We start from the raw sequence: 17392 nt of genomic DNA on the forward strand, positions 1-17392 counted from the left end.
TAATCTCATTTTGCCTTATGACACTTTCCTGACTCATGGAGAGAGGCAGTTCTAATTCCATTTTTAAAACTTGAGAGGTTTTGTACAAACCTTAGTAGTTATCATATTGTTGCCTTCACTAGTGCTGTGGTAAAGACCTTGGAGCAGGTGGTCAACCACTGCCTTGTCTGTATCTTAGAATCCAGGGTTCAGGAGATACCCCTCTGCCTTCAGTAATCTGGCCGTCCTAGAAGCGGCTATACTAGCAGTCGGCAACTGGCAGACTGTAATCCAGGTCCGGACCCTGGAAGGTCAAAAACTGGCCCACCAAAAAATTTGGAAGTATAAATTATGCTCTCATATTATTTGAAAAATATTTATCTGTACATAATAATTTATTTGAGCACTTCTCTTATAATTTTTTTCTAGTAGTGTGCAATTAACTGCTGAATAACTAGAATTCTGAATGGTTAGTTATAGATACATTAAATACACAGTTGCTATGCTGTAAGTACAGGGGAGTGCATTGAAGAGCGGGGACAGAAGGGAGCAAGCTGGCCAACCGATCTGCGTAAAAGCTCTGTACACACAAATGCAACACAAGGATTTTATTTCATGAACAAGAAAATTTTATAAACCACTTGCAGACTCTGGCAACTTTTGAAACCTCTATTAAAATCAAAGAAGGCATATTCATTTAAACATCATTTTTGTGTTTGTAACTCGAACGATAGCTTAAAGCTACTTTATGAAACTTCGGCGGCAGTGATCTTTGACAACAAAGTGCCTCCTTTGCAGTGTGGCTCCTTTGTGGTCTGACAGCATACTCTTAGATATGGAAGTAGCTCCTTCGTGGTGCATCAACACATGCTGTGTGCTAGACATCAGTACTTTTATAAGGGAAAAATCTAAACAAGTACAAAAATTGTATCACCACTTCGTCAGTAGTTGTTACAATCTCATATGGAATGTTTCATTATTATTGAGGCTTATAATGTTTCTTTTGCATCGATATGGATCCTAAAAACTGAAAATTTGGTAGTGAAAATAGCAACTTTTCAACCGAATGGAATGAGCAATATTGTTTTACGCTGTCTGATAGGCCTGGAGTTGTTCCAATTTGCCTCATATACAACAGCACTGTTGCTCTTATGGAAAGTGCCAATTTAATGTGACACTACAAAGCAGTTGATCAGTAGTACCATAAAAATTTTCCTCTGGGTAGTGAAGCTCATGCAGAAAAACTCTATGCATATCTAGCTTGTGACGAAAAAATGCCCAACCTTCCTAATTTGCTTGATGAGCGAGCAAGAAAAATCTGGAGAAGCAGCAATATGTGTGTATCGGATGCGTAATAAACACCAGAAGCCATCTTCAGCCTCTGAGATTGAAAAACAAAAATTATGTTGGAAGTGGTTGTGGCACTTTTTGAAGAGAAAAAGGATGTTGCCACACTTGAAGGTTGTTGGCAAGAAGTAATACAAGAAGAACCAAAATTTTAGCTCCTGACAATAAAAGAAGTTTGCTCAAACTTCTGCAAAAGGTGCCTTGCTACGCCATAGGACTAAATGACTCATGTGATGTTGTTGATAAAGAAATGTCTGTTTTCATGTGATTTTTGGGTATTGAAAGTAGAATTTAGGACAGGATTACTAACGATATTGTTGTCGAAAGGCAAGACTCACGGAAATGATTTATTCGAGACTCTTTGATGACGTTATGACAAAATCAAACATCAGTGATGATGAAATAATCTCTCTTTCAACTGAAAGGGTCCCAGCAGTAATCGGCAAAGAAAAAGGACTGTTAAAGAGAATCAAAGATAAAAATGCTGGGCTCCTATCTTATCAGTGCATAATTCACCAGGTAGCCCTTTGTGGAAAACTTAGTGTACTCTGAGAGAAGTAATGGAGAGATTGATCAAGTTGATTAATTTTGTGAGGTCTCGTTCTGGTCTTCAGCACAGACAGTTCCAAGAGTTTGTTTCTGAGTGTTATCTGGCACATTGTGGCTTACAGAAGTACAACAATGTTCTCTGGCTAAGTAAAGATCAAGTGATTTAATGTTTTTGGCAAATAAAAACTGAGGTAACAGCCTTCTCTGAAAACATGGATTCACAAGAAGCAAGAAACCATTTGGAGTTACTAGCGAATGAATGCAGTAAGCTAGCTGTGGTTTTCTTGAAAGACATTTTGAAACATTTAAGTGTGCTCAATACTGAGCTACAAGGAAATGTGAAATTAATATGTGATCTGATACAAACATGTCTTCTTTCCATTGCTAGCTGGATATCTTTAAAAAGACATTCAAGTCAAGAATTTTTTCACTTCCAACAATTTTTGAATACAAAAATAATTCTAAAGTAGAAATGTCAGTATTCTCAAATTTTATGTCAGATCTTAAGAAAGAATTTGCAGCAAGAGTCCTAGTCTTTTCAGAGATAGAGAAACTATCACTATTCTTAAAAGTACATTTTGAAGTTTCTCCAGTGGCATAATGGACAGATGTGGCTACGAAGTAGTTCTGCCTTCCAAAGCCTTTATTCCAAATGGAGATAATAGACTTGCAGGAAAACATTTCCTTGCAAATGTATAAAACTGCATTTGCTGAAGAATTTTGGAGTAAACAAGTCCCAGCTAAATATGAAAATTGCAAAAAATCAGCCTTACACCTAGCTACTTTGCTTGGCCCCACATATATTAGTGAAATTTCATTTTCAGAAATTAATTTGTTGAAGAACAAGTATCACTCGATATTAACAGCCACCCACCTTGAAGACACCATTCGCCTAAGCTGCTCCCCACATAAAGCTAACTTTAAGAAACTGGCTCAAGAATTCAAATGTAATCTGTAATTTCTCCCACTTATGCTGCAAATGTAATTGCTCTGATTGATTTTTAACTACAAATATGCCTACCTATAGTATTTCATATTTTGTTAGTGAAAATTAAAATAAACATCTGTAAGGAATATGAGGTATCTTTGTAACTTGATTAAAAGTTTCAAAAGTATCCGGACCCCAGCCAAAATTACTTGCCGACCCCTGGGCTATACAATAAGCTTCCTGTGTCAGCTTCACTTAATGGCTATATTTTTGACATGAAGAAGGTCTATGATACTACTTAAAAGCATATTATCCTCGGACAGCTCCATGAAAAGGGTTTTTGAGGATGCCTTCCCTTATTTATACAGTTCTTCCTCTCACCACACTATTTTAGATATTGAGTTGGTGATATCTGCCCTGATCACTTTGAGCAGGAGAATGTTGTCTCTCAAGATAGTGTTTTAAATGTGACTGTCCTTACCAATGCTATTAATAAATTCCATTTCCAACATATTTTATTTTATAATATTTATTTATTTTATTTATGACTTCTCTGCCTTTTGTTCCTCCCAAACTATGCCACAACCCATCAGTTGCAGCTGACCAATTGACTGTTGAAGGGATGGGTGGAGAAGAGAGCTTTAATTTCTTCCCTGAGAAGTCTGTGTGCTATCTGTTTAACCATTCACATTTTGTTTTAAGCTTTACTGAGTTGCAGTTGGGGGACACTGTTCTTAATTTTTTAGACACAGTAAGGTTTTTTGGTCCTCACATTTCAGTCTAAAGTTACACAGTTGCCACACCTTAGAGACCTGAAAAGAAAGTTTCTAAAAGCATGAAGTATTTATTTTAAAAGTCTAATTGTCATTCGCTGTGTACAATCAAATGCACCAATGGCACATGGCATGGCAGATGGTGTAGCAAGCCTTTCAACCTGCTTGCCACACCTTTACATGATCGTCAACATCATACCCTTAGCAGCTATGATAGTTTTAAAAGAAATTACGTATGTTCATTGTGCATTGAAATTAGACACTTCTTTTTCATAATGAGTGGAAAGTATTTGCAGTGTTAATACGGGAGATGATCTTCACTGTCCTGTCTTGAAGGAAAGATCATTCCTTGGTTTTTATTCTTTTCATTGCTGAAAAAGCTGCTCACAAGAGTATGTGGATCCAAACAGGCACATGATTTGAGCGGCATTTTTGTGTTCCTCGGGAAATGTTGTTTGCCTTAGTGAATGATAACACTGTGACAAATTCAGTGTGTTGTTGTGTCTGTCTTTCAGCAAAAGTTGAATTTTGCAAGTCAGTAACTTCCAACTGGAGTATCCAACTTAGCCAGCAAACTGTACTGTGATAAGATATTACTCCTGTGTCCCCATACTTCGCTTCCATATCTTTCAGGAAACGTTTGAACTGGCGATGATTCACACTGTGACACTGCATAAAATTCGCCCACTTGACCACAACTTTCATTAAATCACCTAGTCCAGCTGTTTTAGTACACAGCACTTCATAGTGTATCAGTCAAAATGCATTTCCCAAATTCATTCTTGAGTTTACTTTTTCAATGAGCAGTGAAATCCTGATCACTTGTGACACACTATCTGCAGCTACAGACTGTAGCTTATCCCAAGGCAAATTCATATTGTCCACTGATTCACAAACAGCTTCAAAAATATCAAGTTCTGTCACAGTGTAATCAAGCAGCACCACATCCACAAGTTCCTCAGTTACTTGTAGCTCCAAATCGACATCACACACTAATATTGAAAGTTGAGCCAAGTCACATATATCTGTGCTTTCATCAAGTGCTAATGAAAATGCAACAAAGCTCTCAGCTTTTTTCCTGAGTTGTGAGTCGAAATTCGCTCCAACATCCAGTATTTGATGAGACATTGTTTGATTTGAAAGGCAAACTCCTTCAGTTGCTAGCAGCTCCCTTAGAAACAAACGTTCTGCAAGTTCTACCATGCATGATTTTATGAGAGGTCCTACAAAAAGTGGCTTACAACTCACTGCTATAATGTGAGCAACTGTGTAGCTTGCTTGAACTGCTGCTTCAGTTCCATTTTCTTCACTATCATTCACCTGAAAAGTATAAATGCGTTACTATAGATGAAATATGTAATGATGCTGTATGTTATTCTTCTTAGTATAATTAAATACTTTGTGACCTACAAGGCAGTGCAGATGTCCATCCCTCTCAATAAATAGAAGTGAATTCTCCAACTGAGGCACAGGACTTCCACAACTGACCATAGCTGCCACTGAACACAGATTATTGTGTCAGTTGCGGCTTAATGCAGCCAGGGCACAGTGAGTTTGCTTTTCCCCACCACGTGGGCTCCAAGCCGCTACAGTGAGTGCTCTGGAGTGCTCCTCCTCCCTGGGGCACTGTTGGAAAAGCCTGGTGTATGGGGAGTAGAACGACCTTGTCTGCTCCAGTTTTGCAAAGCCTTTGGGGAATTTTGGCTTGATTTTGGGTGCATGGTGTATGCATCTATAAGACCCTCTTATTTAAAAAGGTTGTACGTAATGCCTCATGAAGGAGTTTGGCTAGATACTGGGACCTTGAGAACCAGCCCTATAATGAACCTTCATGCTGAAGCTAGTGAACTGGTGACCACTCCATCCACTTGTTCATAATGCTCTCCATTGCACTTGAAGTAAGTGGTTGTAAACGCATATTCAAAGAGCTTCACTGTTTCAGGCATGAAGTGCTGATTAAGGAGTGCCAAGGCATCTTGTAGAGGTACTTTCGTGAACAAGGAGGTGACATCGAAGCTCACGAGTAGGTCATCTCTCTGTATTTGGATGTCCTTCAGTATTCTCACAAAATCTACGGAGTTTTTCACATGATAAATGCTGTGTCCCACCAGTGGTTTTAACAGTGTTGCCATGTATTTGGCCAGTCCATAACTGTGACGGTTGATAGTGTCCAGGATCAGCCGTAGAGATACCCCATCTTTGTGAATCTTGGGCAATCGATACAGGTGTGGTGTTGTTGGGCTCTGGGATACAGCCATTTATTCACTGCCTCTGGTAGATCAGAGTCCTTCAGCAGAACCACGGTTTTCCTGGTCATTGTCGAGGTAGGATCCTTGTTGAGTTTCCTGTAAGCTGGGTCTTGCATCGGAGAGCAGATTTTCTGTTGGTAGTTGACTGTGCAAATCAGCACCGTTGCATTTCCCTTGTCTGCTGGGAGGACCATGGTGTCAGCATCATCCCTCAATGCGCAGATAGCCTCTCGTTCCAGCATAGTAATGTCAGCTTTCAGGAGTCGTGACTTGTTGATGATCCTGCAGGTCTCCCTTCAGATCTGCTCAGCTTCCTCCTTGGGTAGGCCCTGAATTGCTTCCTCTACGCTGCTGATGATGTCCTGTTTCGTTATGGTCCTTGGTACAGGTGTGAAGTTCGACCCTTTCGTGAGGACAGAAGTTGTGGGTGCATCCAGCACCTTATCTGTCAAATTTGCAATAGCTCTGGTGCTATTTGTGACATTCTGGATCAGCTTAGCTCCAGAGAGTCTGTCAAATTTGCCGATCTGTTTTGCAACAGCATGCCATTTCTGCACCTCACTGTCGGTGTGAGAGCTCCAGTCAACCCACTCCCAAGTATGTGCCATTAATGTGCGAGGAACACATCAGACATGTCCAACTTGGACAGACAGAGAAATCTGCTATAGCTGAACATAGTATCAAAGAAAACCACACCTTTGATTTCGAAAACACCAGGGTGCTGTGCCGAGCTGGGAGCTATTGGGACAGCGTCATTAAAGAATCGATAAAAATACAGGTTCACAAGAATCTTGTGAACAGTGATGAAGGTTATCAACTTAGCATGGCCTGGAATCCAGCATTAGCTGCGATACACTGTGAATGCACCAAGAACCGTCCAGCTCGCGAGATGTGACCAGAATGCTCTGATGGAGACACAAACAGTGCACCCCCTTCCCCCTCCAGCCCGCCTGCCGGCTCCCCTGGATGCAGCCTCCCGTGGCCAGGCTGTGGGGGGCATGCCACAGGTATAAAGGGACCAGCACCTGCAAAGTCTCATCACTTTGCCAGAAGATGATGCCTATGTCACTCATCGAAATGTCGCAGTTTGATGACACTTCCACCCGGCTGGAAGCCTGAGAACTCTTCACCAGATATATACACTGGGAAAGCATACATTCACAATCAGTGTCTTGAAACTATTGGTGCCATCATCGACTGCTGTGGGCTGCAGGAGGTGCAGTGCCATAATGTTGGTGAAAATCACACCTCACTGTTGTAACTGAATTGCATGTGTTGAAATGGAGAACACAGAATGCATTTTTTTTTTTGTTGTGTTATCACACAGTTGATAATGAATGAGCCAGTGGCACCAGGTAGACCTCTGCTGGTAACTTACAAGTGGCTTTAAGTTAAATTTTTGGTTTCAGTGCGTATGTTATAATTCTTCCCAAGTTTCTGTTGTCATTCGTGTGGAAGATAGAGTCCTGTGAAATGGAATTAATCTTTTTGAAAAACCCTATATATTTTATTATATCAAGACAGTCTGTTCAGTTTGATTTTGGTGAAAGTGACACTGACTCCAGAAGTCTACAAGTTTATATTGATAATGACGTAGTTTCATAATCATTTTTACTTTATCACAAGTTTGGGGCAGACATGAGCCTAATGTACACAGCAAGATGTAATGTTGGAGATTATGATGGTGGTGGAACTAGTCTAGTGTGTTAATGTATACCTTACATTAGTTACACTTCAAATGCACTCTCCATCTTAAGCATATTTCAACAATAGATTCAAGTTATAAAATTTCAGTTTTAAAATTTCATGAGTGATATACGTGTTCCAGGTATTGTGCAAAACTGCCTAGTGATACATTTACAAGACTTTCCCCACTGTGGTCCCTGAAAAGTGAAGAAATTGACGGAAAGACCCACTACATTTGTACTGTGCGCCTTCCTATCAATTCTCCTGTGAAACACAATATTGTGGTGAGTGTGAAATTTCATATTTTATGCTGATATTGAAAAAAATTGGTGTTGTGCAAAATATGAAACATTTGTTCAAACATGTATTGTTAAAAATGGTATAATGGCAAATGATATACAGGGTCTCCCAATGCCTACGAGGGTTCTTGCACGGCGCATTGCAGCATTAGAAACATGTCGTATTCTTCATCAAGCAAGGGAACTTGATGATAACCTCATGCCAGTTGGAAAGGAACGTTTTCACATACATGAGGAAGGTGACCAAGTTGGTGACCCTGATGACCCAGAGGATGTTGCTTCTCGTGATTCATTGGAGCCAAAGCCAGGAACAACAAAGCGCCGGCAGTATTACTATAAGCGTGTATGTCTCACTTCTTATCATTGATTTTCCTATTCATCTATTTTAAAAAATGTTATATCAGTGTCAGTATTTAAAAACTTAGAACAAATGAAAAGTAAGTAGTTGGATGGAAATAGGGGAAAAAGTTAAAACAGAACTGTGCTGATAAAAACAGTGAGGAGAATATTCTATATATGTCTATACATCACGGGGAGATTGTTTCATTTGCAACAGACTTGAGTACAGATGGTCAACATTACAACAAGAAAACAAAAATGCTTGACCAAATAGACATAGGAGAATTGCTCATGATTGAGTTCCATGAGCCATTGGGGATTAGTTCTGGTATTCACTTAGATATGAGGAAAGGAGGACTTAGCAATTTGATTCACTCAAATCTTTGTATGGAGAGTCATTGGCAGGATTGAAGCTGCAAAGTCACAGTATGAGGCTGCAAATGGCACTGGAGTGTCCCAGGGTGGCATTTCACAAATGACACCTCACTTTCGAGCAACAAAATGTATCTGAAAATTGGAGCAAAGTCATTCACTATCAGCTACTGTCAAACACCATCATTACCTTTTGTTCACTGTTCATTGAAACTGTTGGCAAAATGCATCATAACTTCAACAGATCTTGCATACAGTTACAGGGTGTAGAATATCAACTTCAACTACTTGCAGTCCACTTCAAGAACATGTCCTCTATGTGTACGGGCTTTTGCCACGTGCTGTTATTGACATGACATCATAGTGCCCAAGTATATTGGGCCAAGGAACATTGATGGTTGAAGTATTCCCAATGAATGGAGTTATGTTTGTTCTCTAACAAACCAGACTTTAATGTATATCCTGAGGAATGATGTATGTACATTATGGGATGGCATGGAATGCAAAATCACCTCCTTTAGTACATGAAACATTTTATTGTCATTGTAGTGGAATGACAGTGTAGGTAGGAATTAGAGAAGATAGTGTATGTCCACATCATTCAAAATGGTTCATTCACAGTATAGGGTTTACAAAAGAGATCCTTCAATCTTCTGTTCTGTATTACATTAGTCACACTGTCAATTGTTTCCTTTTTTGTGGCTGACATTGCTTGCTCCATAGAAGTCCACTGATAGACAGCTTTTTACAAATGAGTGTAACAATTGAATGTCATGGCAGGCTTGCTCCTTGCTTTGCTCTTAAATACTTTCGATTATATGGGGTATGTGCTTGGACCAGTATTCACATGACCGTTCAAAATCCAGAGATTACTCTTCTTCAGAAGTAGCAAAAGGTGCCTTCGAATGTATTAATGATCTAAATTACTCCAAGTCATGCAGGAGTGAAGAAGTAGTAGCTGTGTGGGGGGCCCAAAATCCATATGAACTATTCCAGTGGCACAAAAATTCTTGTGTCTTGACACACATACTCATAAATGATAAACCACCAACATCAATATATAGTACAATACCTATATTCTCCTGTGTATAATATTATAGTGAAATGAAAGCTTAACATAGCCATCTGATACGATAACTGTTTTGGTTAATGTATTTGAGTAGTCATGTTCTTGTATCATGTGTTAGAATGCGGATACTGCATGTCCAGATTGGGATAACCTTTCTAGTAGAACCCAATGAGAAATTATTGGAGTGGCAAAGTGACAATGTTCAGAAGTGAAGAATATATGTGAAATAATAGCAGCAGTACAAGAAAGAGATGGAATTTAATGTTGTGTCGGCAGTGTGGTTGTGAGGTGGACCACTATGTTTTTAAAGGTGTGCTCATGTTGATTAAATGATACCACAGGTATCTTAGTACAAATTTTCAAAACATATGTTTAAAATTGCATTTATATTTCACTCCGCTTCATTATATACGTAGAATTTTAGTGTCCTATCATCTTGCACAAGAACTAAGATCCCTGCTTAAGGCACAGATAGCCAAAATGCTTGTATGGGTACTAAAAGCTGAGGAAGTTTTTTACTTTTATTTGTGTGTCACATGTTTAGTTGACAAATGTTCTTGAGGAACAGGGAACACATTTGCTTAATGATGGTTTCATTTTGTAGTATGTGACACTGGCCACCAGTGCTTTGTCTTCAGAGTGCTGCATTTATGCATTTCATCTTGCCTTTACTCAGTCACTTCCTTTATCTCTTGGTGCTCCATTTTTCACAGGGTATTTTGTGAGAGGCTTTCAAGATGAACTTCTTCAGCAACAAGGAATACTGTAATGAATTATTGATCCATATGTTATTAGCTGTTGGATGAATATAATACCCTCTTCAGCTCATGTGCAGAGGAGGTATAGGATTTGTCTCACTTAAGCAGCCTGTCTTCTGTGATGACGATTTTGAATGTCAGCGATTGGTATTGATTCACTGAATGATGATGTGATATTTTATCATAATGTAAAATAAAATAAATTTCATGTATTTCAGAACCATGTGCTAATATCTTAGATCTGTTATTTTGTACATATTCAGTAACTGTAGTACTATACAAGAAAATAATAAGCAACCAATTGTATATTAGAAATTTAATTTTTTGGCCTGTTTTGGGCACTTAGTGCCCTTTTACTGAAGGTTATGCCTATCGCATTATTTGTGAGTATCAATAATAAAGTACATACAGCACAATGCCATGGTCCTAAAAAAATATATGCAGGAGCAATAAGTAACACAATACAATAGCCTCATGGACTCAGTATTATATTACTTATTGCTCCTGCACATATTTTTTAGGACCAAGCACTTTATTATTGATGCTGGCAAATAATGCATTAGGCATTATGTTTTGAAGAAGGGCAAGAAATTAAATTTCTAATATGCAACTGGTTGCTTATTATTTCATTATATGTTAGATTTGACATCCGTTGGGTTAATCGTAGAGCAAATACTGCTGTGTCTTAGGTAAGTTGGCTTTTAAGCAGGTTTTATAAGAATTTACTGCGTTCCTACAACTTTATTTAACAATAGCTGCAAAGAAATTAGTACAAAATGGAATTGATACCACAGTCTGTGCATGAGCAGGAATATATCGACATGTAGTAGCAGTTGTTTGAAAGCTACACATTGAAATTGGATATGAGTTTTATGTGGTGCTGAAACAGTCACTAACACAGCATACAGGTTTTTTTAGATTTAACCACTAAATCAAGACTGGAGACATAGTAAAAGGTATGTACAAAATCAAGCAAATATGATGAGTTATTGACAACACGAGAGACAAATGTTAATGAAGAGGCTCTTCATGTGGCACTATGGTTTTAAAACCGTGTCTCTATCATGTTGATGGCCATGACTTTTGACAGCACTGCAGTTGTTGTTGCTGGAATATGCTGCATCATAGACATGAGGCCGCCCTTTTCTCTATCCTCCCTTCCCTAAAGATGAGATGCTGACTGCTGGAGCTGTAAATTGTAGTGGCTGTGTTCTGCTTCTATCACTACAGAGACAGTGGACACTGTTGCAAACCACCTTGCCTAAAAATAAATCCAAGGCAAATCTGTGATTGGTATCTGACATCTCAGTGTCAACACACTCCTATGTCAGTTCTTATAATACATAGTCGTGATTTTGTCTCTGCTTTATTTGATTGAGATGTATCAAAGCATTGCTAGTCAGTTATAAATTAACCGTTGGAGTACCAGTGGTTTCTGCCTGAAGTCACCCTTTTATTGATTTTATTTATTTTGAAGTACCAATGACTTTCGTATGAAACCACTGATGCTATTGCAAGACGGAGACTTCTAGTTGTTTATATATGACCATATTGAGGGGAGCATTGACAGTGAAAGTAACTGTACCTAAGTTATTGTAATCTGAATGTGAGTTTGTACTATTACTTTTATGAGTATTATTGAAATGAAACCACTAGGAAAGTATGTAATTTTGCTAAATTTTAGGCCCATTTTTGGGTGTTATTTATGACTGTAATTTCTTTTAGCCATTATGAGTTCATGGAAGTTTTTGTCTAGGAAAAATGTGAATTTGCCTTCAGATATATCACGTAAAATGATAGGAAGTAGAAAACTGTATACCTCTGTGATTCCAAAGTGAAAACACCTTCTTTAAACAACTGATGTTTTCTCTTTGTTAATTTATTTTTGTATTCATTGCTTACTATGATAATAAAGGTTAATTATATGGAAAATTTTAAAATTATATTTTCTTCATATTGTTGGGACTAAAATGGTTATGAAATATTATCAGAACTGTGGATCAGTCAAACTACCTTAAATTTGTGTTATATTATCTCACATATATGTACTGTACTGACAGCATTAAATAGTTGGTTGGAAAACTGTAATGCCAAGAGACAATGCTGCTTTGTAGAAATGATGTGTTAGCATTACTACACGTGAGCTGTCATTTATGATATAGTCATTCCCATTAATAGAAATATTGCCATATTCTATTGCTGTTTTCATTGTTTCTCATTCAAAAAAGGATTTCAAACTAATTCCATTTTTTTGTCTGAGCTGTTAATTGGCAAGCCCTTCAATAAAAAAAAATAGACCTTTACACTGTAGTTTTCAGGTAGTTTTTCCAGTTCACCCATCAGGAGAAAGGAAAATGTAGGCAGTAGTTAAAATAAAGAAGAAGGAGTAAGATGTACTCTGAAGACTCACACATCACACTGGTACTGTTTCTCATGAAGTCAGGCTTAAATGAAAGAGTGCTGAATATTGTAGAGAGAGTAATACTTAAAATAAAAATATTAATGTTGATTGTTGGGCTTAAAGAAAGTAGAAGTGACTATCAACAAGTAGAAAAGGGGCTTGTAATGTGGAGATTGCATGGAAGTAGGGAAATGTGGGAGGCCCTTATAACTCTGATGTGGCTGTTTCATACAACAACACAAACTTATGCATAAGACAGCATTAGGTTCCATGTACAAAAGAGAGAAATCTGAAGTTAGAAACACAGTAATTTCCCCGAACCTTCTAACTAGATTTTGAAAAGTGAAATGCCATTGAATTTGCCTCTTTTAGAACTATATTACTAGCAGCAGAAATTACTATAGTTACATTGGAAAAAGTGAAGTTGATACCGATATCTCTGTAATAGTGGTGAAAAGCTGTTGTATGTCATTTGGTGAGGACTTTCTCACAATTATTTGGGTGGGAACAGAATTACAATGGCCTACACAGTTCAGGAAATATCTGAGATGAACAACTTAACTGAATCACTCAATATATCATTCAATTATAGAATGAGCTAGTTATAATCACAAGATAAACCGCAAATTTGTATACCCAACAGTTTACTGTTTGAATGTGTTGTCATTAATTTTCTGTCTGTATTTGTAAATAGTAGTTTGTTTCTAAATCACCGCATCTTTTGTATGCCTTTTTGTTTTTAACATGTCCTTTTTTGTGTATGCAGATCTCTGATGCTCTGACAGATTGCCGTCCAGTTGCAGGCAAGCCATCTTTGTTGTATAACTTGGCAATGGTGTTAACTTGTCCTTTGCCTGAGGAACAGAACACAAGAGGTAGGAAGATATATCCTCCAGAAGACTCGCTGCAGGGTTTTGGGATTGTAACATCAAAGACTATACCGAAGGTATGTCATTCAAAGTCTTTGCTCTTTGTTGGTTATATCTAATAAAAGGCTTGCGGCTATTTTTATAAATAGTTCATTCATTTTCAGTGATATAACTTTTGTGCCAATCTAAATGATACCAGCGTGATTTTGTAGCCCATAGTCAGAGTGTAAGTTACCATATGAAGTGCTCCAGTATCATGCCCAAGGGAGGGGAGAATTAGAAAGACCACATTGGGCTGAACAGTTTGTGTAGTCACAGAGCATGAGGTACACAAGACTGCTGTTGGATGTTGTTGATGATAATGATTTTTTTCTTTGACAGTAGTATATCTTTAAATTACTTATCTCTGGTTCACTCTTACTACTATCATACAGAGTGCAATGTTTGCTATGCCAAGTAGGGTTAAATTTTTTAAACTCGGTTGAAGATTTTTAATACATACATGCGAAATCTGCCTTTGAAAAATATATCGTAAATATAAGGGCACTTTCAAACTGGTAGTGTAGCTGAACAGTGTCATGGTTCTTAAAATGTATGTGTAATTACCAAGCAAGACTGGAAGTTTCTAATTGAATGAATCACCGTTGAATACTTCTTGTTTAACTTTTGCAATGTCTGCCTTTGTATTTCTTTTGTTTAACTATTTATCATAAATCGAGATTATCTCATAAACATCCAGAAATATTGCCTTTGGAAGTTTTCTAATTCTGCTTAAGAAGAGCTAAAAGGATCAATGTTTTATTCTTTTAATTGCAGTTTCTTTATGTATCAGTTCATTGGCCATGCAGTATTACATTCAGTGATCATTCGAGTAACACTAGCAAGTAATTTCTTTATTTTTTCTGCTGTGCACTTGACAAGATGAAGGGTAATGATGACAGTTGAATGGTTGTGGTATGTATTACTAAATTTACACATTGCTCATTACTTTAATTCAGGATAATGTTTCTTGAGTTTGACATCTCTTTCTGTGTATATACTCCACAAGCCTGTGTACAGTACAAGGTGGAGGGAAATTCATACTATTATTAGTGACTCTATCCTACTCCATTATCCTATGGAGGAAGCAGAAGAAAAGGACTGATTGTATGCCTCAGAATTCTTGTACAGTATCTCTTGAACAGTGATTCTAAGTTTACCTAAAAGATTTTCATGAGCAAAATGTTGCCTTTTTCCCAGAGTCTTATTCATTAGCTGTAAATTCTCTCAGTGTTTGCCATCAAGCCTACTTTCTGATTCCAAATACTGAAATAGGGCTTGTTTGTCCCATTTCATAGTAATAGCCCTAGATATTTAAACTATATTAAAGGCTCCAGATGCTTACCATTAATTTTGCAATGAGATACTATCTGGTTCTTTCTCAATGTTATGCACATAATAATACACATGTAAAGAGATTTGCTTTTTAGTACACTAAGTAGAAGTACTTTTCAAGTCATTCTACATTTCCTTATCATCATCCAGTGATGTTTTTTTTACTGTAGGCAAGAGCATAATTAGCATACGATCTGAAAGTGATGCTGACCCAATCTGATAAATGGTTTATATATGTTGACAACACTTGTGGCACAGTAACACTTCCCTGTGCCACACATGGTGTTTCTTTCACTTATATAGTGTGTTCACTGTTTAATATAATGTAGTAGCATCTATTAGTCAAAAATTTCTCAAGTCAGTCATATTTTGGAAATACTCAATGTAGTCATACAAGGCTGGTTTGAAAAGTTCTCAGAACAGAAAAGAAAAAAGTACTTACATCACTGAAACTTTTTGTGTTTTTCAATGTAGTCTCCTTGTAAATTAATGCACTTGGTCCAATGATGTTCCAGTGCCTAAATCCCATCTCAAAAATGAGTTTCCTCCAGGGCTGCAAAATAGTTGTCAACTCTGGCTATCAATTCTTCATGTGAAGTGAATCTTCATCCACCAAGAATAATTTTCAGTTTTGGGAAGAGATGGAAGTCTGACAAAGCCATATCAGGTGAATAAGGCAAGTGTGGCAACAGTTCATATCTTATTTTGTGGAATTTTTCCATGGTGATGGAACGCGATTTGATCCAGTGTCATGAGTCACGACACCCATATTGCAGATAATTTTTTCATTTCTGTTTCTTCAGTTAAAATGTGATATAGCCTTTCAGATGACATCTAGCAAGTGTGAACAATTTTACACACTTTCAATCAGGGATCCTCCATCACCATTTTGTGCACTTTTGGAATGATTTCTGCAGCAGTGACACATCTTGGCCGACCACTGCATGGGTCATCTAAGCTCTCCTGACCAAATTTGAATTCATTTTTCCACTTGGCAACAGTTGAATGTGAAGGAGCAGAGTCTCTCAGCGTATTCTGGATATAAGCGTGAATGGCCTTTGCTTTCATACCTTTCTTTATGAAGTACTTAATCACTGCTCGAATCTCGATTTTTTTCAGTCTTCGCAAATCAATACGCAGGAACAACAACAGAGCCACATCACCACCACAGCTCTCTTCCAAGAGCACTGATGTGGCACATGTTTACAAGCAACAGTCCAATGAGTATCATGTGAACAAATCGTTGCGCTAGTGCTGACCTCTCGTGGTGATCCAGAGAACTTTTCAAACCACCCTCATATGTTGAGTATCAGTTGATAATGTTGTGCATTGTCAAATTCCTTTTGTCAAATTCCTTTTGTCAAATTCCTTTTGGAAATCAGGGAATATGAAATGTATCTGTTCACCTGCATCATCCATTTTTAGATGACTGTATCATTATGGGTACTTTTAATGCAAGATTGGGAATAAAGTTGAGGAATAAATATTTTGTTGCAAAATGTCTGGGAAAAACAAAATATTTATCCTAAATGCATTCTTCAAGAAAAAACAAAACACAATTATTACTTAGGGAAAATGGAGAGAGAATATGTCATCGTTACACAAACAAAACATTGTATCTCAAACATATACTATTTTACAGAACACAAAAAAATTTTCTGACACCCACAATTTTTAATTGATGCAAGTCCTACTACTTTAAAGTGATGCCGAGTCATAAGCTAAAGTAACAATATCTGCTGCACATATTATTCAACAATTTTATGGTATTAATGATCCTATTTATTAAAATATGAGGTTTTGAAACAAAACTCAAATTTTTGCCCTGAAAAACACTGCTGTGCAAAACTTAAGAACAAAAGCGACTTTCGTATGATGTGTTTCTTCCAAGTAACAAAACTCGGTGAAACTCGAACTGTACACGGAAAGAACTGCTACAGTATAGTACGGAAGCTAACTGAAAGAAAAACACTGAAAGATCACAGAAATGATACTTTTTTGAGGCAATAATTACACTGAAGTCATGGACAGTAGTGCATACTGTGCATTCTGCTCCCACACTGGCCACAAGCTTGGTAAGGATTTCTTGTGGTAGTGCATTCCATTCTTCAACCAGCATGGTTGACAACAGCTGGATCTCATTGTTGCATGAGGATATGCCGGAATACATCTTCCCAACATATCACACACTTGCTCAGTGAGATTTAAGGGGGGGGCAATGGACAGACCAACTCCTATTTGGTCCAGTCCCATGCTCTTGGCACCATCGCCAATGGGCCACTGATGTGGAGATGTCAACCGAACAGAACGTGCTGTTCATCGATCAAACAGACCCTCCCGCAGTCACCGTGCTGCTGTGGAGCATGATATTGCATGCCTTGCAGTCCTGTTAAATATGAC

At 37.8% G+C, this 17392-nt stretch overlaps 1 protein-coding gene across 1 annotated transcript in view; it reads left to right on the forward strand.

Annotated features, from left to right (window-relative positions):
* LOC124721826 (endoribonuclease Dcr-1-like) overlaps positions 1-17392 on the forward strand; it is a 293757-nt gene that overhangs the window by 206909 nt on the left and 69456 nt on the right. Inside the window, exons 13-15 of the mRNA XM_047246948.1 lie at positions 7654-7795; positions 7914-8153; positions 13516-13695. Coding sequence (XP_047102904.1) covers positions 7654-7795; positions 7914-8153; positions 13516-13695 — 562 coding nt within the window. The remainder of the gene's footprint in view (positions 1-7653; positions 7796-7913; positions 8154-13515; positions 13696-17392) is intronic.

This window comes from Schistocerca piceifrons, chromosome X (assembly GCF_021461385.2).
Source record: "Schistocerca piceifrons isolate TAMUIC-IGC-003096 chromosome X, iqSchPice1.1, whole genome shotgun sequence".
NCBI lineage: Eukaryota > Metazoa > Arthropoda > Insecta > Orthoptera > Acrididae > Schistocerca > Schistocerca piceifrons.